The 24,663-nt window shown below is 40.8% G+C and overlaps 1 protein-coding gene across 2 annotated transcripts in view; it reads left to right on the top strand.

Moving 5' to 3' along the window:
- Nucleotides 1–24,663, top strand: part of PLOD2 (procollagen-lysine,2-oxoglutarate 5-dioxygenase 2) — an 83,029-nt gene that overhangs the window by 30,059 nt on the left and 28,307 nt on the right. For both annotated transcript variants that reach the window (XM_058661410.1, XM_004597755.3), the window contains exons 2-4: nucleotides 11,126–11,217; nucleotides 13,416–13,552; nucleotides 23,983–24,146. In XM_058661410.1, coding sequence (XP_058517393.1) covers nucleotides 11,126–11,217; nucleotides 13,416–13,552; nucleotides 23,983–24,146 — 393 coding nt within the window. The remainder of the gene's footprint in view (nucleotides 1–11,125; nucleotides 11,218–13,415; nucleotides 13,553–23,982; nucleotides 24,147–24,663) is intronic.

Raw genomic sequence — 24,663 nt, 5'->3', positions numbered from 1 at the left:
TGCTTATTGTTAATTTAAGCATGCGCTTGTCTAAATGTTATGCTTCTAGTAGACTTACCTATCAAATTAGTCATCTTAAGACTCCTTCCTTTATGGCTATTTTTTGAAAGGCTCATGAAGTCAGTTTTGTTTATTCCTTTTGAAACGTATCCAAATTGATGCTCTTAACCTTCAGTGCTACCCCATTTCCCACATCAGTGTTGTCTCTAGTTTTGCCCTTGACTTTTTTTTGGTGTTAGCAACCAAAGAAATCTTGAGCCTGAGTCGGTTATGGGACAGATGATTGCCCAGAAGTCAGGAGACTGGACCCTGGAGCTCGTTCGAATCTGGGCCCTGCCATTGAAAATATAATGAACTGCAGACAGCTTACTTACATAGAAGATTGAAAGAGCAATGGTGTTTGAATTGAGCATTTCTGTGGCAGATGTCGTGGTTGTTATGATCTTGAGTATTCTTTGCTGAACATTCTGCCGTAGTTTCCTGGTGCACTTGAAGTAAAGCCCCAGTCTTTGCAGGGACCCACTAACAGCACGAACAGTCGCTGCCCCGTGACCTCTGCCTTCATGTTCTCCCTCTCGTTGAGCCTCAGCTGGGGCTCTGCGTGCCTGTGGTGTCCTCCCCTTGCTTCTCGGCCAATACATGAGGCCTGGGAGTTATTCCCATTCTTTGTGTCTGCTGTTTCCTCTCACTGGAAGGCTTTCCCCAGTTATCTGCATGGCTCACTGCTCAGCCTCAGGCCTCCCTTTTACTGAAGCCCGGTTATGAGACTGGAAATTCTGATACAGCCACGACTCCTTGCTTCTCTCTCTCTCTCTCTCTCTCTGTCTCTGTCTCTTGTTTAGTCCTGTTAGATGAAACTACTTCGTTTGGCTTTTATTCCCCAGTGTTAGAATATAAATTTCATGACAGCAGAACCCTACTTTTTGTTTCATTTGTTCATTGCGATACTGAGCCTTCACTCCACTTTGTCATATAATAAGGACACAATAAGTGCTGAAGGAATGCGCGACGTTACAGCAGTTTCAGAATGTTCAAAGCCTCACATGGCAGCATCTTTCCTTACTGATGCCAGCAGTTCTGCTTGCTGTGATCTCTGCGGTTTGGCTGTCCTGGGCTTTAGTCCACTCCCTCACAATTCTAAATGGGGATTTGGAGTGATTGCTTGTCTGAGTGCTGAAATGACTATTTTCCCCATTCCATTTCTGAATAGCTACATCTAACCCTTTGGGATCCACTTGAATTATTTTCTTCTATGATATTACCCCAAATAACAAATCTTTCTTCTCTGTTTCACTTCCTGGTTGATCTGTAATCTAGGATGGGAGATAGTTACTTGTGCATATTTCTTGGTTGACCTGGGATGGCAGTTCCTAGGAGGTGGTCCCGGTCCAGCACCACCAAATCTTCTCAGGCTCACATCGGACACATTTCTTCCCCAGAGGCTCCTCACACATGTGATATCAGAAATTCTGAGGATGAGATCTAGCAATCTGAGTTTTAACAATTCTTTATTTAAGTTTAGCGATGTTTTAGAGCTACTGAATGATGGGCTAGCCATGTGACATTAAGGGTCTAACTGAAGCCTCCTGGTCCAGTAACACTAAGGGATGGGAGGAAGTGAAGTAGGAGTGGGAGGCCAATGTTGGAATGTTTCATGAAGGAGTAAATAAAATGTGTGCAAAGTTTGTCCCACTCTGGGGAACATGCCCAAGGGTAGGAGATATTAAAATGGAGATGTTAGTTAATGTTCAAGTCTGTGATTCAGATTTGCTTTTTCTGAGTACATTTTGAGTAGCAGATGGTTGGGAGAGGTGTGGGGAGCAGGGGGGATTCGCCTTGGGTGAATGTTGGGAATGATGAGCTGCAGGCAAAGGAAGGGAGTGTCTGTACTCTCTCCCAGATGGCAAGTGTTTGGGGTACTCACTCCAAGACTGGAATTAAACAGTGAGTCTGAAAATCAGAACCTAGTCCTTTATTGAAGGAAGGTGGCATGAAAATGGTGTAAACATTGCTGGAGAAAAAGGGAAGGAAGGGATACAAAGCAATTAATCAAAGATGTACATCTCCCTAGAGCAGCCTGAAATCAAAAGAATGCAAACTCTGGGAACGGGGTCAGTGTGTCCTCCTGAACACGGTTAAAAGGCCTAAGGTGCAATGATCAGAGGCACAAAATGGTTAGGTTATGGAGTGAAATCAACAATCAGCTTTCTTTTGTATGGTACATATTTGATCAAATATTTGACTCAAGGCATGTTTTTTTTATCCATAATAGGCTACTCTGTCTTTTTGGTGCCTAAAGATCATAGATTAAACGTCAACACTTTAATCATTTTTACATGTATGTAATTGTTTTATTCTTCTTTGTGTGCATAGCAGGTGTTACTGCTTGACATTTCCACTCTTAACTATGGATTTGACTGAAAGTATACTCTCCAAACTCTCTAGATGTGCCTTACGGCTTCTGAGTCCCATGTTGAGGTGCCAGGCTTTCAAAGCCCATACCCTCTCCAGCTCATGGGATTGGCTTAGCTCTGGAACTTGAGTCCAGCTAGTGTTGGAGCCACCTAGGCTGTAATCTCAAAGTCTAGATGTCCACCAGAAATAAGACGGACTTGGTTAGCAATGAGTTGCTCTTAGGAACACTCCATGAGAATGTGTTAATGTCTGACTTGATTCAGCTTTCAAGGGGATTATTCTTAACAATTAAGGGAAGAAATACAAATGGAAGAAAATCAGGCATTTTAGTGAGGAGGGGTCATTATTTTTCAGAAGTTAGACCTATTTGTTCAATCAGGGTAGTGCTAATTTGCCTCGACTTAAGAGGAAAAACAAATAGGATTGTATTTTTTTTTTTTTTAGTGCTTTTAGAATTTGTATCTTGTAAGACATCTAAAATACATTTTGGTTAATTCTGTTTTTCATTTTAAAAGTTTTTTTTTTGATAGATGTTTTTATTTTTATTTGAAATACGGAAACAGAGATCTCTGATCTCTTGGTTCACCCTCCAGATGAGAGGTAGGAACTTCTGGGTGTCCCAGGGGAGTTCACGGACCTAAGGACTTGGGCCGCCCCCTTCCGGCTTTCCAGGCTGGATCAGAAATGGAGCAGCCAAAACTTAAACCAGTGCCCACATGGGATTCTGGTGCAAAGCCAATTTGCCAGCCCCCCCCAGTTTTTGTTGTTGTTTTTAACTGCACCTCATCTTGAATTTGGTGGAAGTAAGCAATATTGCTTATTAAAATCTTCACATGGTAATATGCAAAATTCAGAGCAGAGCTTACGTACTTCATTGCTTGGAATGAGACAAGTAAAGCTTCAGCAAATTCAAAATTTATTCAACTAACATCAGTCAGTTATAGGGTTTGAAAATGAGACCATCAAAATACTAGAGGGGAATAAAGCAAAACCATTTCACAGTTAGAGCATGTGGAAAGTCTCAAGTGTGAGGCTTAGAATCCAGAAGAACAATTAATGACTAAAAACAATACATTACCAAGAAGCAAGTCACAGAGAAAAAAACAAATCAGTCTTGTTTAGAAATCCGTATTTGGAAACTCTGGGGACAACACACACTAGAGGATTCCAGTGTTTTCTGGAATTATTCCAAAAGAAGACAAAACATCTTACATAAAGTGAGCATTTATGACATATTGTAATAGAAAATAAAATAATGTCATGCTTTTTTAATCTTATAATAACTCATAGGAGATTTCATTTGGAGTTGGTTCCAATCATCTACATTTACTTTCGTGTTCCAAAAGTATCTGTTAATAACTAATTCAATTTTTTTAAAAATTAACACCTTATGGCAATTTCAGTTTGTTGAATAGCGCAAAGAGCTACCAAATTCGGGAGGAAGGATTCTGAGTTGCCAAAATTTATGACGTCGAAATTTCGAGGCTGTGTGGGGGAGAGGCTTTCACTAGTTTAAATGCACTCATTTTGCACAAGCTAGGTAGAATGTAAAGCATTCTATAGTAAATGTTATCATAATACTTAATGGTGGCGTGGAGTAGAAGAAGCAGATATCTGACTGTAAATGAAGATGACAGTGGAAAGTTTGAACTGTTCTTTTGTTGCCATTTCGGTCATACTGTATTTATCAGATCTGCTTTTAATTTTGCATTCTATCCTGTATTATAATTCCTTTAGATTGGGCAGATTTGGAATTTTTTTGTTTCATTCTCTGTTGTGGAGAAGTAAAGGTTATCTTGGTTCAAGCACTTTATCTTTCCAACATTTCTCTTAGAGTAGCTTGCCCAAGCACAGATCTCACTCAGTGTGGCCAAAGTGAGAAACAAAGAAATGTTCATCTGCTGGTTCACTTCCCGAATGGCCACAACAGCTAGGGCTAGACCAAGCTAAGCCAGGAGCCACATTAGTGACAAGGTGACAAGGTCTTGGACCATCTTGCACTGCTTTCCCAGGCTTATTAGCTTTGAGTTGGATGAAAAGTGGAGCAGCCTGGATTCAAACTGGTGCTCATGGGATGCCCGTGCCACTTCCATGGCTTAACCCCTGCACAGCAGTGGCCATCAAGGGGACAGTTCTTGTTATGCAGGAATTAGAAGAACTAGGTTAATTCAACTCCTGCAGATTTGTCCTTGTTCCTAACTTGACTTTAAAACCACTTGCATAGTCATCTAGGCACTATTTTAAGTACCAGTGAAAAAGGGGGATAAATAGTAACAGATTAAATGTGTTTCATAAAACGACATGACCTTAGTGCCAGATTTCTGGCAAGCTGTTCCTGCTAGTTTCTGATATAGCATTTGGTCAGCAGATGGGTCAGCTGATCCGATTCGCAGGAGATTTTCATTAGTGTACATCTTTCATTTTTGAAAGTTGTCGAAACTGTTGAACTTTTAGAATTCCACAGATTGATGTCTACTTTGTGAAGGCGACAGAGCTTTTCTCCATTGGCGTTAAAATTACATCCAATGTGTACATTCATGACATGTGAGCAGAGGAGATGTGCTTCCCAACTCATACATACTAAAAAGTAATCTGATACCGCTTTGTTTTGACATTTATAAAGCTAAGAAGCCTAATGTATTTCCAAGATAGTCCTTTCATTTTTATGCATTTGATTGTACGCATTTAATTTTTCTCACCCGACACCAGTCAGAAATAATATTGATGGGCTTTTTAATTTGAACTGTGATGAATGGGGAAATAGTGGATCACTTTTTCAGGTGGGAAGATCCTAATCCTTTAGCCTTTATATTCAGTATGTATTTAACATGTTCATACGCAGTCCATGTATGACTTCCAGACCTCTCAGCATGGTGTGCTGGTGCCGTGTTTATCCAAATTCCCCGTAAGGTAGCATATCAAATGGCTCATAATTTTTCTACACATGGGCTAAACGGCTTACAGTGAGGTCATCCCTTCTCTTGTTAAGACTGCCTTTGTCTTTGGCCTGCTGTCTTATATTAGCTCATTTGTGAGCTCCTATATAGCTATGGCGCATAGTATACCATGTTTCTTAAAAATTTTAAGTCAGGTTTTGCTTTTACTTTACTTGATTAAAGTGTTCTTTGACACAGTCATTTTTTGATGTTTACGTTTTTACTTCTTCTGATCTCTGGAACGTATTTGCTGGCACTCAGTGTATACTTCTTGGCTGATATCCAGTTGTTACTTTTTTTTTTTTTTTTTGTCTCCATGCTTACAGGAAGGAATTGGCATGGATGTAGAGGAGTGAGTCTCTTTTGTGTTTCTTGTTATTGTTTAATGCGTTTTGACTGAGTTCTTCATACTCAGGTCCTGGGTGTTCGTTGAGAAGTAGAAAGTGGATGTGTCTAGATTATGTGAAAGGGTGGGATGGCTCGAAAGAGAGTTTACCCAGGAATTCTGAACCAAATGTTGTTTACATAATGAATGAATGATATGGTTCACACCACACTAACTTTCTCTCTTAAAAAAATTATTGATTTATTTGAAAGGTAGAGTTACAGAGAGGAAAAGACAGATACTGCATCTGCTGGTTGAGGCAGCACCCGCCTGGCCAAAGCCACAAGCCAGCAGCTTCTTCCAGAATTTCCACGTTTGTGCAGAGGGCTAAAGTTGTTGAGTCATCTTCTTTGGCCTTTGCAAGCACATCAGCTGGGAACAGTGAGGGCCATATGGTCTGGCTGCATCACAGATAATCGCTTTACACTCTACGCAACAATGCTGGTTCTGATAGGTTAATTAGTGTTTGGCAGTTATTTTTTTTTCAAAAATTTTTATTTTTGATGATATTTACATAGTTGATCAGGGTGAGAAGGATTGAGGGTTAGGGGAAAGTGGGTGAGACTGTTGTTTCCAAATTTTCTTTTTCTTCTTCTTGTATCTGGGGCAAGAGGGAAAATAAGGGAAGAAGCCATAACCAGTCTTCCAAACACTCAAGTACCCAGGGATGGGGAACGACTACCTGATATCAGCCCGGGGTCTCCCGTGTGGAGCATGCTCCAAGAGTTCTGCTTCAGTGGTTTCAATGGATCTGAAATGCCGTCAGTCTTGCGGATCCAAGGATGGGGGAAGGCTTTCAATGTCACTGGCTGACACAGCCCACCTTAGAGTTTCCATTTGCCCAAATATTTGTTGTCATCGCTTGGTTAGGGTAGTCGTCCAATTTGTTCTGCTCTCCGTCTCTGCTGTGGTACCAGACGTCCTCTGCAGGCCCGAGTGGACTGCCATATCCTCCAGGAGCATCTGGGCCTGCCATCCACTGCTCCATCTTTTCACTGAGGAGGGTGCCTATGCCTGTCCAGCCAGGGTCCCTCCAGACCCCCATTCCATGGGTCACAGACCTGGCATCCACTGTGTGGTGAGCCTAAGGACCCAGGCCAGGCAACCAGGGCTTTGCTGGAACCCCTGTCTTCAGGGCTCATGGACCCAGCACCTTCCTGCCACTCCCCCCTTATTTTTAGAAAAAATAACATTTATTCTATATTCTATATATATATAATAGGCTAGGTGACTGTGCTGGCACACTGGTTGGTTAACACAGATTTGGCATTAACTAGGCCCAGAATGTGTGCCAGATGTTAGCTACTTTTCTGCTAGTTTGTAACACCTGCCTAGGTACAGGCAACCTAGGCCATTGGCCCACAGCTGGGGAATCATTTTTCTTTAACAATTCATTTTCCTTTTAGAAAAGAAAAGGAGTATGCCAGGCCATCTCCAATATCCTTCTCAGGTTTTCTTCTTTGTTGCAATTGTGACATGGATTGCTCTTGAGCAATTTTTTTCTTGGATTTCTTTCAGTAATTCCACAAAATCAAGCTAGTTTGCTAGCTATCTAGACTCTTTGGATTCAGTTTGTCAGAATGTTTGGGTGAGTCACTATAAACAGCAACAAAAGTGTACATAAGCTGAGGAAGCCAAGTTTTCTGGTAATTAGAAATCATGAAATAGCCCCAAATGGGTTGTCACTTAGCCACCTACAGGAGCCTGGAGAAGTCTTGTATTTTATCGCCAGATTCTAGTTTCATCTTTCACAAATGAAGTGGACTCTACTAGACTGTCTTCAAGTTCAGTTTACAAAGAGATGTGTCTCACTTAGTGGAGGGCATGAGTACCTTCTGGACCACTACGTACATTCACTTCTGGAATCTCTTGAGAATCTTTTCTAGGTTTTCCTAGTGTAGCTCCCACTCCCATTTCAGCGTCTGTACCTAGCCCTATATCACACACATGACCTCTTATCCTCCAAGTACTTCTTTGAAATACACTTACTGTTTAGAAGTAGAAGTGTAATATTTCAAGTGTCTCCAAGAACACACCCAGGTTCAATGACTCACTAGAACTGGCAGGATTTAGCACATGGTTATATTTATCTCTATTACAATGATAGGCTGTGAAGAAAAAAAAATTAAAAGAAGAAAGACGCATGAGTAAGGTCTGGGCAAATAAAACAAACTTTCAGCAATTCTTTCCAGCCAGAATCTTGCAGGATTTTAATTCTCTCTGAAATTGATTGTGTCAGCATATAATGAGGGAATCTCATCGAGGACTCAATACTCAAATTTTTTGCACATAGACAACTTCTGTACCCAAATTCTGGGCTTCTGAAAGGAATGCTCTTGGTTGGAATAAGCCTCATTGTCTGACTGAGGCACAATGAGCCATTCTTACCGTGGAGTGATGGGAACTTTTCTTATCGGAAAGCCATCTGGGAACCATCTGGAAGTTCAGATGCCCACCTGGGACGAGCCCTGCCATCAGATCTTTCGGAGGAAGGGAAGTGCTGCTTGTTATCTTGTTTTCTGTGTATTTGGCAAACCTCAGCGTTGGCTTTTGGTGTTTTGACCACTTGCCACCTTATGAGGCCATATGAGATGCTGCAAGAAAAAAATGGACTTTAGAGAATACCTCTGAAGTTTCAGTGTTGGCTTCACTTGTTAGGTAACTTCAAGTATGTTGTTGGAAAGATCTAAATGGCATTTTCTTCACCAGCAAAGTTTAGACAATAATGGTCACCACATAAGAATTTTACTAGACACATGGCATCACTTGTCCTTGAATCCACTCATTTGAAAATATATAAAATGTATATTAAGGTACTACTATATGCTACATGTTGTGAAAAACTCCTGAATTCTACTGTTGAGCGAAAGAATGCCCTGCCTTTCTTGGGTTTAGACTATCTGGCATGAAACTTTAACTTCAAGTAGTAACTGGGCAAATGAGCCTGTGGTTACAGTTTATGGGAAGTGCTCTGAAAAAGAGGTAGAGTTTACTGACTGACCTGTCTAGTACATCAGAGTGCCTCCTTGAACAAATGCGGGATGTAGGCAGTGGTTAGATCAAGAGATCAGGGAGGGACATTAGATAATCTACTTTTTATGTATAGGACAGTTTAAGCTTTATTGTTTGAGTTTTTGTGAAAAGCTGAGTGTTGGTTCTTATGGAATTATTGTTAACTGATTCTCAGTTTTGTTGAGGCTGTACCCAGTGACGATTGTTTTGGGGACACTTTATACCACTTGCTTGATAGTGATGGATGAGAGCAAAATGATTAAGGATGTCTCAATGAATTTGTAGGAGTATGAAAAGATAAATTGAGTTTGATACCCAGAACATCCAGAATCCTTGAAGTTTTTTTATGCTGTGCCTTTACTATGTTTTTTGTTTTTTTAAGTCTTATTTATTTGAAAGAATTCCAGAGACATGGGGAGGGAGAAAAAAAGAGATCATCTACTCTGCTGGCCCTACCTTCAGACCAGAGAAGGTCTCCCCAACAAGCCGTTGAACTTATCTGGACAATAAGATGCTGGACTCTATGCTTGGTATATGCTTGCCATGAAAGAATCTCAACTGAACTCAAACTGTGGTTATGCAACAAGGTGGAGGAATCCACCATGGGGGGAGGGTTTGGGAAGGGGTGGGGGGAATCCCAGCACCTATAAAACTGTGTCACATAATGCAATGCAATCAAGAAAAAGAAAAATAAATTTAAAAAAAGAGATCGTCTTGTTAATTTCTCAGGTGGCCACAAGGTCCAAGAGCTCTCCCTGGGGCATTTGCATTGTTGCAGGGGTTCAAAGACTTGGACCATCTTCCCCTGATTTCCTAAGCCATTAACAGGGAGCTGGATTGAAAGTTGAACAACCAGGACTTGGACAGATAACTGTACGAAATGCTGGCACTGCAGGCTCCCATGCCACAGTACCGGCCCCTCCCATGCCTTTTTGAAGAATGCGTATACGTGTGTATGTTTACCCCTAACTGAACATCTTTTAGCTCCATTTTCCAAGAGATAATTTGAAGTGTCCTTATGTAACTGAGTGTTAAAAATACTGAAAATCTTTGTGCCAGAATAAAAGGTCCTACCCCTGTATCATTTGCAAATGTGCTTGTTTCCTTTATGAATTGTCTACGATGACCTTTCCTCAGGTGAAATATCCTTAATAGTTCCCAGACATGATTTGAACTGATTCTAAAGTCTAGTCAATTTCTACTCAGAGGATACTTTATAATGGTTTGAAAATCACAGTTTACCCTGAAACGGGAGCTGAAGCCTGGTATTCTGCCAAGGCAGCATGGGTTTTGATTTCATTCTTCTTTTAAAGTAAACGAAAGACTGAGTAAATGAATGATATTAACTCCAATGGCCTTCAAAAGTTTATGGAACTGCACATTTTAAAAATCTATTCATTAATTCTAAAAAAATCAAAATATACAACATTTAATGCTATCTTTCCATGAAAGCTAAAGATGGTGGCTTTTCCGCTCTGTCACAGTGCCACCTCTTTATAAATCAATTGAGAGAGAGAGGTATCTCTGACCTACTGGTTTACTGTGCGTCTGTGTAACAGTCAGGGCCGAGACAAGCCCAGGCCACTAGCTGGAAACTATCCAGACCTAAGTAGGTGTCCAGCAGCCTTCTACTTGAGCAATTACTACTCAAGGCGCACATTGCATGGAACCAGGACTTGGAAACAGAGCCAGGCGTTGAACTCAGACACTCTGGTGGGGTGGAGGCCCCCACCTGGCCATGCAACAAATGCAGCAAATGCTCACCCTGATTTCGAGAATGTGTAGCTTAAAAATGTGCATTTTGTAAAAGTTTTTTTTTAGAGATTCATTTTATTTTTATCGGGAAGTCAGATATACAGAGAGGAGGAGAGACAGAGAGGGAGATTTTCCATCTGTTGATTCACTCCCCAAGTGGCTGCAACAACCAGAGCTGAGCCAATCTGAAGCCAGGAGCCTGGAGCCCATGTGGGTGCAGGGTCCCAAGGCTTTGGGCCATCCTTCACCACTTTCTCAGGCCACAAGCAGGGAGGTGGATGGGAAATGGGGCTTCCGTGATTAGAAGCATTGCCCATATGGGATTCTGGCGTGTGCAGGGCGAAGATTTAGCCTCTACGCTACTGTGCTGGGCTGGCGAAAGCTTTTTAAAATGAGATTGATATACTCCAGGCGGGACATGATATTCTCTAGATGTTACTATGTTTTTGTAAACGTTGTATTCAATGGTTCATGATTTTGCGGTAATCGGTTTGAATTCATTGTTTTTTTTTCCCAGCAGCGTTTTGTTAAAATGTTATGTAGATGGAATTCTTCTGGATTTAATGCATAATGAGTTGTAAACTGTTCAACATTCTCAAGTTATTTCTTTCTGTCTTTGCAGATAAATTATTAGTCATAACTGTAGCAACCAAAGAAAATGATGGATTCCATCGATTTATGCAGTCTGCCACATATTTCAATTATACTGTGAAGGTATGATTATTTTTTGTTTTCTGGAGATGTGAGAAATATTAGAATGAGCACCTAAATAAGAGTTTCATAATATGGTCCATATTCCACGCAAGGGCGATAAAATGTGGCTGTATTAGTTGTAGTTAATTTAATGAACTTAGCCACTCAGACACTTTTTCTAATGTTTGTTAATGCTTTACATGCACATTTGGAGGCTCGTGTAGTAACGTAATACAACTGATGTTTAACAGTAAACGTTTTTCCCTGACTTGAATAATTTTTCACGGATTTACCTGTCATGGAGTCTGTTTGTTCACAGAAACTTCTAAATGTGACTGTGATGGATGTGTCGTTTGCTCTGCCGTTACAAATTGCTTCCCCTCTTTCCTGATGGTTAGAGGAACTTGTGAATGTGTAAAAGGGTTTTAGAAGAGTTAGAACAGAGGTCATCTCATTGATAAATCATGAGAGGAAAGTGGGGAGAACTATTAAACTAAACTATGGAGGGCCTGCCTGCATTACTTAATCCTTGTTTTAAATAGAATGATGAGGCATGTAGGTAGGAAATTAAAGTATAAAATGTCAAAGAGGAATAAGATTGCTTCCTGCCAGGGAAAAAATTGGATGTCCTAGTATCTAATATAGAAAAAAGTTAATGTTTATTATATGACCACTGGAAGATTAGATACAGATATTAAAGTAGGGAAGCTATTAAGGAGGCTGAAATTTGCTTGGGGAGAGATCTAACAGTAACAAGCAGCTATTTAATTTGAGAGAAATGAAATCTCTATTAGAATTCTGTTAAGGCCAGGTAGCAAACCTAAACAGCCTGCCCTGATGGGAGATAGTATGGAAGTGATGGACTAATCAGGATAAAGGAATGCTGAAATCTGTGGGGAGACTCTTCGGGATCAAACCGAGGAGAGGGAGCAGCTGCTTGGTAGGAGCTTGAGCTGTGCAGTGCTGTGACTTCTGAACCATGTAAAGCAGTTAATACCTCGTTCATGGGCGAGCAGAGCTTGTCTTGGGGGACACAGCCACACGCTGTCAGATATGGGACCCCAGTTCCGTTTGACTGAGGTCCTGATCCTCCTCCTGTCTTCCTGCTGTTTAATGTGCTGGTTTTTAAATCACCAAGTCAAAATCCCCCACCACTGCATCACCTGGAACTAGATAGCACACTGAGGTTTGACACGCCTACTGTGGTGTGAGGTCAGAGAGTCATGCCTGGTGCGGCGCACTGCAAAGTGCAACCTCCCAGATGTACCCAGGACTAGGAGGTCTAGAAGGGTTCTGGGACAAATCAAAGAGCTTGCCCCACATTTTAGGGCAAAACCAAAGAATTCTACTAGATGAGCTCCAGTTGAATTTCCTGGAAGATTGTGTTTTCTCAGAGCTCGTTTATCTTGAGACCCTCGATATAGACAGCAATGAAGCAAAAACAGGAGAGCCTTCAGGCTGGGAGCCTCCCAGGCATTGCTGCACAGAGGTCGATTCGGCTCAGTACTGTTCAGTCTCTAAATTGCTTTTACCCTTTCCTTTTGCATTTCTTTGTAGTTTTGTTCCCCTGCTTCCTCCAGATCTCCTAGTACAGAACTTTTATAGTGCTTCAGTCTCATGTTTTGATGAAGCCAAGATGAAAGTCACGTGGAGCGGGCGGGACATGTGTTATATGTACTTCCTGTTTGCTTAGAAGCAGGTGTGTCAATAGTGTATTTCTGACTTGGCTGGCATCTGCTCAGCTAAGGCAAATAAAATAATGCAGACACAGGGACACAAGTTTATTACTTGCACTGATAAATTTTTAAGCGGATTTTTCTGAACTTGCTCCCCTCTGCATGTCCCTGATCAATTCAAATTTGCGTCAGGGCCCGGATTCAAAAATCACTGAACTGCAAGGGGTTTTAAGGCTCGTCACACAGATTGCCTGCCAGATTAAGAAGAAAAAATTGTTAAAGGTTTTTTTTTTCTTGTTCACTTTAGTCTGCACAAATAGGAATATGATAATTAACTATGATAAATGCTGAGTCCATGTACGTGCATTAAACTCAACTTTTAAAGTGATAAAATCAAAATATCTTTTTGAGGTGGAGTAGCAATTGAATGACACAGTAAACTACACGAAAGTAGTGCTTGTGATACATTATTTAGATTTTCAGGATTTTATGACACTATTAATTTGAATTTTGCTCAGTATGAAATGTTGATTTCATTTATAGGTACTTGGTCAAGGAGAAGAGTGGAGAGGTGGTGGTGGAATTAATAGTATTGGAGGGGGCCAGAAAGTGAGATTAATGAAAGAAGCCATGCAACATTATGCTAGCCAAGAGGATCTGATTATCTTGTTTACAGAATGGTAAGAAAAGTATCTGGTGGTCTTTCATGTCTAGTTTGAGTTATTTTTTAAAGGAACTGAAATTTGCATCTGCAGATTATGTGTTAAAGGACTTTATTCACAAGAGATCATTGGTTAAAAAACCATTTGCTCATTGTTGTGAACCACAGTCTGACATAAAGTTGTAATGTGATGCAGTGGATGAATTACCATAAATACAGTCAAGGGAAAATATGGTGTAAGATGCGCTGTTACGTTGAGGTGAGACAAATACCACATGGAGTTTTTCTGCTGAGAAGGATAAGTCAATGGATTCTGGTCAATATAAGGACAATGATGATACAAAAATGGCAGTACGGAGGAGACAAATCCTGGGAGAGATAAAAACAATAAAGAAGAGGCTGTTTTTTAATGTGTAAATTTCTTTGGGTAAGCTGTTTTAATGTCTTTCTCAAAGTTAACCACATATGAGCCAAGAATATCTTTAGAATCTCAAACATCCCTTGGGGTTTTAGGAAAACGAATTTTCTCGATGCCCTGTGATTTGGCCCTGCAGGATTGCTGTGCTGGGGGCCAGTCTGCCACGAAAAAGATATGGACATTGGGAGATACTTGAAAGTTTCAATGAAAGAGCTAATGTCCTCTAGGCAGTATTAGTGCCTGGATATATTAGTGGCTACATTTTTACAAATCTTTTTAAGGTTGCATTTCGTTTATTCAAAAGGAAGAGAGGAAAAAACAAGGAAGAGAGAGAGAGAGAGAAAGGTTTCCTCCACTTACTCATTTCAAACATGACCGCAGGCGCCAGGGCTCAGCCGAGGAGCCTGGGACGACATCTGGTTCTGGCAGGAGCCCAGGTGCTTGGGCTGTCTTCCGCTGCTTCCCCGGGAGCCTCAGCAATGAGTTCCATCAGAAGCAGAGGCCCGGAATGTGGCAGCTTGGACAGGGGAGGCCTGCGCAACAAGTGGCCGCTTCACTTACTGAGTCACGTGCCAGTTACAGAAACAATTTCCCTGACGCTTTCTCCTGCAAAAAAATCAAGACAATCGAAAGTGTGAATTGTAACTCAGCAAAGTCATCACTCCATATTAGCCATGAATGTTTTCTCCATTGTCACCCACGGTGTCTGTTCTGGGGAAAAACCCAGGGATCGTGAGGAACTAAGACGTGAACAGGAGGAACCCATTGGGGCCTTGTCTCAGCTTACTGTTTTGTTGTTGTTGTTGTTGTTTGTTTGTTGGTGGTTTTTTTTTTAGATTATAGTTTTTTTTTTTTGTCTGGGGATTAAATATGGTTAAACATTTCTTCTCTGTCACCATTCTCAAACAATGGCACTGCTCTTGCTTCCAACCCATTTTCTTCTACCTAATTTTCTTAAGTCTAAAAGAATCTATATTTTTAAAGCAATATATTTACTGCAGGCCTGTGGTATATAGAAGTGTTCCTGTTTGTTAACATATTTGTGTAAGCATGGTTATGACTTTGAGCATAATATAAGGAATTGTATAATTTCATCTGAAGATAGCAGTAAGTAAAATTAAAGTTAGTAAGAACTAGAATGGTATCCATTATTTCCGTAGAAAATTTGATAGGAATACCTGAAAATATAACGAGAGCTCTTTTAAAAAGATTTTTTTTTTTTTAGCAGTTTTCTAGGTGTTTATGCTCTCAGAGTTGGTACAAGGTTAATAGACATTGACGAGAAAAATGGAGCCATTTCATCCCACAGATTCATGCTGATTGTCAGTGTGACTGGTCCTGTTCGCTGTGCAGGGCTGACTTCTCCAGTTACATGCTGAATGAAACTGTGTGTCCCGGAGCCCGATGTGGTAGCCTAGTGGCTAAGGCCCTTGACTTGCACATGCTGGGATCCCTTTTGAGCCCTGGTTCTAATGCTGGCAGACCCTCATCGCATCCAGCTCCCTGCTTGTGGCCTGGGAAAACAGTCGAGAATGGCCTGTAGCCTTGGAACCCTGCACCCATGTGGGAGACCTGGAAGAAGCTCCTGGCTTCTGGCTTTAGATTGGCTCAGCTCTGGCCATTGTGGCTGCTTGGAGAGTGAATGAGTGGACAGAAGATCTTCCTCTCTGTCTCTCCTCCTCTCTGTATATCTAATGTTTCAGAAAGAAAGAAAGAAAGAAAGAAAGAAAGAAAGAAAGAAACTGTGTGTCCCACACATTGGAGCTGAGTGGGTGCTGGACTTAACCCATATTCAAAGTACAATAACAAGGAATAATTAGTGGTTAAGGGAAATTCTCTATCAAGGAGAAGCAGACCTTGCAAGTGGGAGATTTATGGTGGATGTTTTGAAATTATTTTCCACACTTATTTTTCTTTATTCATTGGGAGTAATCGAATGACTTCTTGGGAAATATCAAACGTGGAAGTTATTTAAAAATTGTATTTTGAACATCAGATTGGGCTGTATCATAATGTTCCTTCTGATTGCTCATGCTCCTGTTTATTTCTCCTGGCTTCCAGTTGAATATTAATTGGCTACAAATGAAAGCTCAGAGAGTGAATTTCTCACCTTGTGTTTAGTGCATGTTTATTGAGCACAGAATGTGTTGTAGGCATTGAGCTAAACACTGTGGACAAAGAGAGCAGCACATCTCACCCTTTAGGGTTTCTAATTTATGTCACACCAATTCTGTAAGCAAAAAAAAAACTGAACAAAACTAATATGGAAGAAGAATGCACATCTTCCCAGAAACTTGAATGCTGGTGTAATTTCTTTAGAACAGGTAATTTTCAGATAATTATGAAAGGGCACGTCAAATTGATCACTTTGCTAACGATTCGTAAAAACAACATTTTCATTTTGTTTTTATGTTGTAAAAATGCAATTCATACGCAATGTTCTAAAGATGAACAGATCCTAGGCTATTTGTAGCCCATGAAAGAAACATCCTCCATCTCACAGTTGAGATTACATACCCAGTATTCTTGCCTTTTATATTGTCTTAACATACTTTCACAGATGACAGACTAAGCATTTCCTGAAAGCAAAGCTTTCCAAATACGACATCTATAATTTTACCTTGCAGTGGCAGGTTTATTTGTCGGTCTCCTCCTCCCTGGCAATGATGGCAGTTGGAGTGGGCTGATGCAAAGAACATAGTCATTACCAACAGACAACAGTTCATTATTTGGGGGTCAAGGAAAGCCAAAACACATCATGGTTCCTTGCTTCTAAACCATCTCTTTCTTGCTTGCTTTTTTTTCTTTAATTTTGTTTTTTGAAGAAAAGATTGACATCGTTAGCTGTCGCTTAAATGTGATGCCCTGCTCTCCAGCTCGTCAAACATAATGCACCATGGAGGAATTAAGCACAAAATAAGGGATTTTTGTCTTTCTGGTTTCAAATCGTTCACATTTTCTTGTTAGGATTTACTGTTAGAGTGTTAGTAGAAGCCTTGGAACGCAGGTGAAGAAGGCGACACCCATAAGAAGTGATGGGTGTTCGTGCCTGTCTTACATGGATTGATGTCCGTATGTGTCGCCTGTGGGATTACTTGGCCGGTGTTCCTGTGTATTCCCACGTGAGACTGTCTGCTCCTTGCCTCTTACTCTTTGTTTAGCGAACATGTTATTAATTAGATGTTACGCACAGGATTTGACATCAGCTGCTGTGGTTGGTGGCCGACTAGGACAGAAACCTTGCCCACTGAACACATTTCTTTTTCAGTAGGACTGGATATGTTTTATCTGCCAAAGTTGACCTTCGTCATAATGCTAGCCATTACAAAAGTTATTTCTCCATTGCTTAGATTAATACTTGTGCAAACGTGTGTGTCGAAGTGTTGAAAGATTTATATTGAAGAGATAAACGTAACTGTCCTTTTAAAATTAGAGAAAAAAAATTATTTTTTAAAAAGACACCTGTTTTTATTGGAAAGAAAGGCAGACAGAGAGAAAGATCTGAAATCTGCTAGTTCACTCTCCAAGTGGCTGCCAACAAACATAGCTGAGTTGATCCAAAACCAGGAGCCAGGAGCTTCTTCAGGGTCTCCCGCATGGATGCAGGGTCCCAAGGCTTTGGGCCATCTTCTACTGCTTTTCCAGGCCACAAACAAGGGACTGGATGGAAAGTGGGGTCACTAGGATTAGAACCAGTGGCCATATGGGATTCTGGTCTGTACAGGGCAAGGACTTTAACCACTAGGCTACCGTGCTGGGCCCAATTTAATTCAGTTAATATCATCTCACAAATACAGAAGCTGAGTGACTGAGGAACAGATGCCAGTTCCTGGCACAGTGGATAGTGCAGTGTGCCCTCCTCCATCCCTGCTTCTTGCACTGCAGCTGTGCTAGTACTTCAGCACCTTGGCTTCCATGAGAAAATGGCCTGGAGGAAATGACCCATAACTGCACAGTGCTCATTGGCTGCTCTTCCACAGTCTCAGCAAGTGCAATCCCATGCCGTGTAGAGGAAACCTCCAACGTCATGCTCAGCTCCTAACATCGTCTCTATGTTATGCCAAAGAACTGCTTCCACAGTTCCCCGTAAATTCTTAAAATAAGCTCAGTCGTTTCTACTGTGATGTGATTGTCATGTAATCCATTCGATGACGAAGTGAGTGGGCACTTGAAGTTTCTTTTGCTTATTTTTATCATTCTTTTTTTTTTTTTTTTTGATGATTTCCTCGTGTGAGAAGTGATAACCGTGTCGAGCATCATGGACATATACAGAGGAGATGATGTGACAAATGAATTATCAGCAGGGGTGCGACTTTCTCTTCTTCTGTTTTGTGAGACTTGATTCAGGCATTCAGCAGCCAGCATTGTTTATTGAATTACAGTCGTTTGCTCAAGTTTTTGGAAAGAGCTGGAAGAAACAACAAACTAGGGCATTCTTGTGGCACTTTGTTTATTGGCTCCTCAGTAGCTTTGGCTTCATGTGGAGACTCGAAATGATTCATGCACTCGATTCCCTCATTGGTTCAACAAATATTTATTGACCGACTTCAAAATTAAAAAGATGAATCAAGACGTGAACCCGCCTATGAGAGGGAAAAACAAACACTCTAGTATAAGATTGACACTCTGCATGAAGAGCAGCCAAAGGAATGTTTGGTTGAAAGTGGAGAGTAGAAGAGCCCTGGGAATTCAGAGGAAGGAAGTGACGTGTCCCAGTGATGCCAATCAGCCAGGAGTTTAGAGAGAAGGACACGTTGGAAAATGGGCCTGGATGGCAGACGCTGGGGATCCAATTAGAAAAAGATGTGTTAAGCAAGGATGACTTCACTACCGAAGAAGACATGGATGGCAAATCTGTTTTGGCTTTAGATCACATTATTTAATAGAAGCTTATTCATGCCAAGCTGACTCACTGAAACTTTATTTTACAGGATTGGGGTCAGTAATTGTTGCCAAGCCCACTGTCTGATCTTGGTGAATAGTTTTGTAGGAACCCATCTCTGCTCATTTGTTTACATATTGTCTGTGGCTGCTTTTGCACCACAGGGGTGGAGTTGAGTCCATGCAACAGAAACTGTCTGTAACTCTGAACCGAAAATAGTTGTTTTAAAAAGGGCAGAGGGCCCAGCGCAGTAGCCTAGAATCTGAAGTCCTTACCTCGTACACGCCAGGATCCCATATGGGTGCCGGTTCTAATCCCGGCTGCCCCGCTTCCCATCCAGTTCCCTGCGTGTGGCCTCAGACAGCGGTCAAGCACGGCTCAAAGCCTTGGGTCCCTGCACCTGTATGGGAGACCCAGAAGAGCTCCTTGCTCCTGGGTTCAAATTGGTGCAGCTTCGGCCTTTGCGGCCACTGGGGAGTGAGCCAGCAGACAGAAGATCTTTCTCTCTCCTCCTCTTTGTAAATCCGACTTTTCCAGGAAAATAAAATAAGTTTTTAAAAAATGCAGAGAGTAAAGGTTTATTAAAATTTTAGACCCGTGTTGAAAGCCTGAAGATTCAGAGAGGGCTACAGCATGTCCGACTGTCTCAGTCAGAGGTGACGAGGGGCTGGGTCGTGCGGAGGGCTTGTGGGGTTTCTCAGTGAACCCAGTACAGGAATCTAGTGACTGGAGAGGATGTGAATGCTAAATAGATTTAGTGGATGGAATCAATAGAATTTGACAACATATTTGCTGAGAGACGTGATGGAAAAGAAAGGCTAAAAAGCTGAATGAAAAATGTTTCACCTGATGGACGGCGCGGTTGATGGCGCCCCCGGAACGGAACGCAGCAGGACGAGTGCTGGCAGGCATCGCAGTGACCTGTTGGTGCAGGAACACTGGCGAGTCTGGCAGAGCCTCCGTAAGACCACATAAGGTCTAATCTTGTGGCTTTTTCGGGCCCAGGAAAATTTAACACAGTAAAATGTGGAAAATTTTATTTTATGCTTAGTGTTTTAATGTACCGAATTCCTATGAGAATTATTTTTATAACCCTTCTGCATTTTTTCAATTGCCTATTAGAGCTTTGGTAGCCAAAATAATTTTAAGTAGAAAAACTTGCTTGCCCTTTGAGAACTTTTAACTTAAGTTCAGAACTTTTAAAAAATACTTAAACATCGGGCCTAGCACCGTGGCCTAGCGGCTAAAGTTCTCGCCTTGCACGTGCCGGGGTCCCATATGGGTGCTGGTTCTAACCCTGGCGGCTCCACTTCCCATCCAGCTCCCTGCTTGTGGCCTGGGAAAGCAGTCGAGGACGGCCCAAAGCCTTGGGACTCCGCACCCGCGTGGGAGACCTGGAGGAAGCTCCTGGCTCCTGGCTTCGGATCGGCACAGCACCGGCTGTTGCGCCCACTTGGGAAGTGAATCATCGGATGGAAAGCTTCCTTTCTGTCTCTCCTTCTTTCTGTATATCCGCCTTTCCAATAAAAATAAATAAATCTTTAAAAAAACATACTTAAACATAGATATAGCAGTGGTACTAGAATGGAATGGGAAACCTTACAGTAACCTTAGGATGTTATTCAAAGTCAGAATCTTTTTTATTTCTAGATGTATCTATTTATTTGAAAGAGTTGCAGGGAAGGGAAGAAATGGGACATGGGGGGAGATAATCTTTCATCCACTGATTCACTTCCCAATCGCCAAAATGGCAGGATGATGGAAACATGAGCCAAGAGTTTCATCTTGGTGTCCAGTGTGAATGACAGGGGCAAAGAAATGCTCTTGGGCCAGCCTCCACTGCCCTCCGCCGCCCTCCTCTGCCCTGCGCTGCTCTCCGCTGCCCCCCGCTGCCCTCCCTCCGCTGCCCTCCCTCCGCCGTCCTCCCTCCGCCGCCCTCCCTCCGCTGCCCGCCGCCGCCCTCCACTGCCCTCCGCCGCCCTCCGCCTCCCCAGGCCATCCGCAGGGAGCCGTACTGCAGGTGCAGCAGCTGGCGCATGAACCGCCTGTAGGGTGCAATTCGTTCATAAATGCAGTGCATGTAATAAGTGTAATGCCTGCTTTAAACATATTAAATTCTTTAAGTAAAATTTGACACTATCATGTCTTTTTCAAACTACTGACTTGTTTATTGTTTAAGACATACCATATATTTATATGTGTGTGTGTGTATGAATATATATGAATGAATGAATCTTATGCTCAGGTTTACAAGATAGAAGACATTTCAAAGTGCATGAATTTTGAATATACGATGCTTCCTGCAAGCTTCTGAAATCAACAGGGCTTACATTTCCATGGTGTAATTCTGTGACATAAATATGCTCTTTTCCCCGTAAATGAACAGGGCACCGGGGTTGCGCTGAAGCCGGAGTGAGAGTCTCGTCTGAGAATTTGGTTAATTTGTCTCGTTTCTCATGGCTCATTTACCCAGTAGAATAGCCATTCGTCCTACTGTGTAATATCAAAGACATTGTCAGCAAACTAATTCTCCGGAGGGAAAAATGCCTCTATTGAAAAATAAGACTGAAGAATTTAATTGCACTTAGAAGAAAAGAAGAAACTTGTTCATGCTTTACATTGTTAGTTTAATACAATTTTTTAATAGATGTGAAAGTTGGATTGGAGGTGGAACAGTTTTATTTTGTCTTAAAGTTTTTCCTTTGAAAATAATTTGGCTAAAAATAAAATTGTTTTAGCTACCATACTGGTAAAACGTAATAGTGTGTTATTCTTTCCTTTCTTGTATTTAGTCCTAGTTGATAATCCTGGTTTTTGTTAACTTTGTTGGTTGTAAACCATGATAGGTGCTATGAATTTTTAATTATTATAACAATATTTTGATATTATTTTCTCCCCGATTGTTTAAAGAAAGCTTTTATTTATTTGAAAAATAGAGTTACAGAGTCTCCCCAATTTACAGAGAAACTGAGCTATATCAAGATTAACTAGTCTCAGGTTGTTGTTGTAACAAGTGGCAGAATTGGAGTTTGACACCTAATTGACTGACTTCAAATTATGGGCTGTGGATAACTTTTAGGATTATGTTACAATTTCTTACTACTGGTTGTAGGAGGAGAAAGATAAAACTAAATAGCCACATCTGTGTGCCCGTTTAGGTATAGAGTTATGGATATGTTTTGATTGTGAATTATTTTTTTGTGATTGGAATGAAAATAAATGATGAAGTTTAAATCCTCTGAAGTTCAGAGCAATGTGCAATAAAGGATTAGTCTATCTCTTACTGAGTCGAACTCTGTTTTTCCCAATCTTTTTTTTTATTTTTATTTTTACTGACCTTAAAAAATACTTTTTGTAATTACAAAGTTGAGCTGTATGATATTAACCTTCTGCCATTGTGCTTTTTTAAAAAAAGATTTTTTTAATTGTAAAGGCAAAGTTAGAGGAAGTCTCTCTCTCTCTCTCTCTGTCTCTCTCACACACACACAGAAGTGGGCAGAGAGAGAGGTATCTTTCATCTGTTGGTTTACTTCCCAGATGGTGCAACAGGCAGTACCTAGGAGCCAGGCAGCCTGGAGCTCCATCCAGGTTTCCCATGTGTGTGGCATTGTCCCGTTGTGCTGTTCTACTAAGTCCCTCAGTGGAGATATGGATCATAAATAGAACAGTTGGGATTTGAACCAGTGCTCATATGGGATGCCAGTATCACAGGCAATGGCTTAAGTCACAGTATGAGCTCACTGACCCCGGTTCTCGTGTGTGTGTGTCTGTGCGTGTAACTTAGAAATGTCCTACATGATGAGAACATGAACTCTGTCACCGTGCAGGGGGAGAGGGAGGGAGTGGAGGGCAGGTAACTCCCTTTGTGAATGTAAGTTGCTGTACCGTACTCTGCTCAGGTTCTCTTGAACAGTGCTAAGCCTACCTCACCTGTAGCTTCGGAATAGCCCTGAGCCTGACTACGTAGCAATGATTCCACTGTCAGTGATGAGAGAACTGACTGGGGATGTATCTGCATTCCTGCCACAAGTCAGAATAGTAACATCAGAGATGAGCAATAATGTGTTTTATTTTGATTAAGTAATTGATATAAAGAAAGTTAGTGAATCTTGCCTAGTGTTTGATAACTGGTCTGGCATACTAACTACCTCCTTGGGAGTGAATTTATTTCTTTAGTCAGAAATCATAGCAATATGTCCAGAGTTTTGTCTGTAAGAACATGGATGGGGGGTTGTCAAGAACATTAGTTTATTGTTATTACTTATCATGTGGAATATTAAGTCATTGAGTGGTTTTCTCCGTAAACTGTGGTCTTTAGGTACACAGAAGTGAACAAAAAAATGTAAAAGAATTTGTGATTGTAATAGATAGAGGACTTATTACCAATTGGAAACTTCTCAGATGGTGCTTTTTAACTTCACATTTTGTTAAATCAGTGTAATTTTATGATGAACAAAGCCTGCAGAAAAATCAGTGACACTAAAATGATACAATTCTAGTGTTGATTTCTGTGTTTTTCAGTTTATTGATCTTTTAAAAGATACACTTTTCTGAACACATGTTATTATTTTTTAATTTCAGGCTAAATGGTGATTTATGTACTGAATGTAAATTGATGGCATTTAGTAGCTAAAAACATGTTTGTCAAGGATAATAAAGTCTTAAGAAATTATGATGAATTAGCTCAATTTGAGTTGAAATCTAATATAGTTTTGATGGGAGCTTCTGTAAATGACTGTGTTTGAATTACTAAATTATATTAGCAATGATTATACCTTGCATAAACTATGTTGGCTACAATACTGCTACTGTACACATTGGTGCAATTAAATTATATAGCAAACAATTAAATTTTTAATACTGAAGCGTTATTTTAGAATGTCTATCTTAAGGATAAGTGATCATTTTATAAAATTAAGATTGACAATAAAATTTATTTGGACTTCGTTTGCTAATATAAATACTAATAGTTCAATACAACTCATATAACTTAAGTGGAGTGAAACTTATCTAATGTAGTGTATATTTAATAGTATAAATCTTGTCATGGATTCTAAATTCTGGCTTTTACTAGAGTTCTTTTCTTGGTTTATGTGCCTAAATTCTGATAACTATGTTTTAAAACTTCTTATATTGTTACATTAAATAGCTTCCATGTCATATTTGCTGGTGGTCCTGAAGAAATTTTAAAAAAATTCCAGAAGACAAACCATAAAGTGGTGTTTGCAGCAGATGGACTTCTGTGGCCAGATAAGAGATTGGCTGAGAAGTATCCCATTGTGCACAGCGGGAAACCCTACCTGAATTCAGGAGGTGGGTATGGTGCTGAGACTCTATGCCATACTAACTTAGGGCCACTAAAGGGAAGACCTTCCCAACATAAGTAAAAACCTGTCAATTCGAAATCAACTTTAAATGTATTATATTTCAGCCAGGGGAGGTATATTTCAGCCAGGGGAGGGGATGTATTATCTTTCATAGCAAGCTTTTTAATGTGGCAAGGATACCAGAAAATGATGATCTAATGATTGCTTTTTGTTGTGTCTTTATTTTGTCTTGTATTTTATTGGACCTATTTCTTTCACTTCTTCCCCTAGGAAAAAAGTTTGATTTTCTTTTCCATTCACAGGAGTAATATTGGCCCTCCTTTGAATAGTATTGAATATTAATGAAGCATTGTAAACGGGCTGCTTTTCTTAAATTTAGAGGACAACTCGACAGGAAAAACGATCTTGTTGTGAGCCTTTTTATAGACAGTTACTGGCAGACTTAATGCTTGTGCTCTAATGCCAAAAGGAACACTCCAATTTTAGACTTCCCTTTTCCAGAC

This window comes from Ochotona princeps, chromosome 3 (assembly GCF_030435755.1).
Source record: "Ochotona princeps isolate mOchPri1 chromosome 3, mOchPri1.hap1, whole genome shotgun sequence".
Taxonomy (NCBI): domain Eukaryota; kingdom Metazoa; phylum Chordata; class Mammalia; order Lagomorpha; family Ochotonidae; genus Ochotona; species Ochotona princeps.
This window is presented reverse-complemented; position numbering and strand designations above follow the sequence as displayed.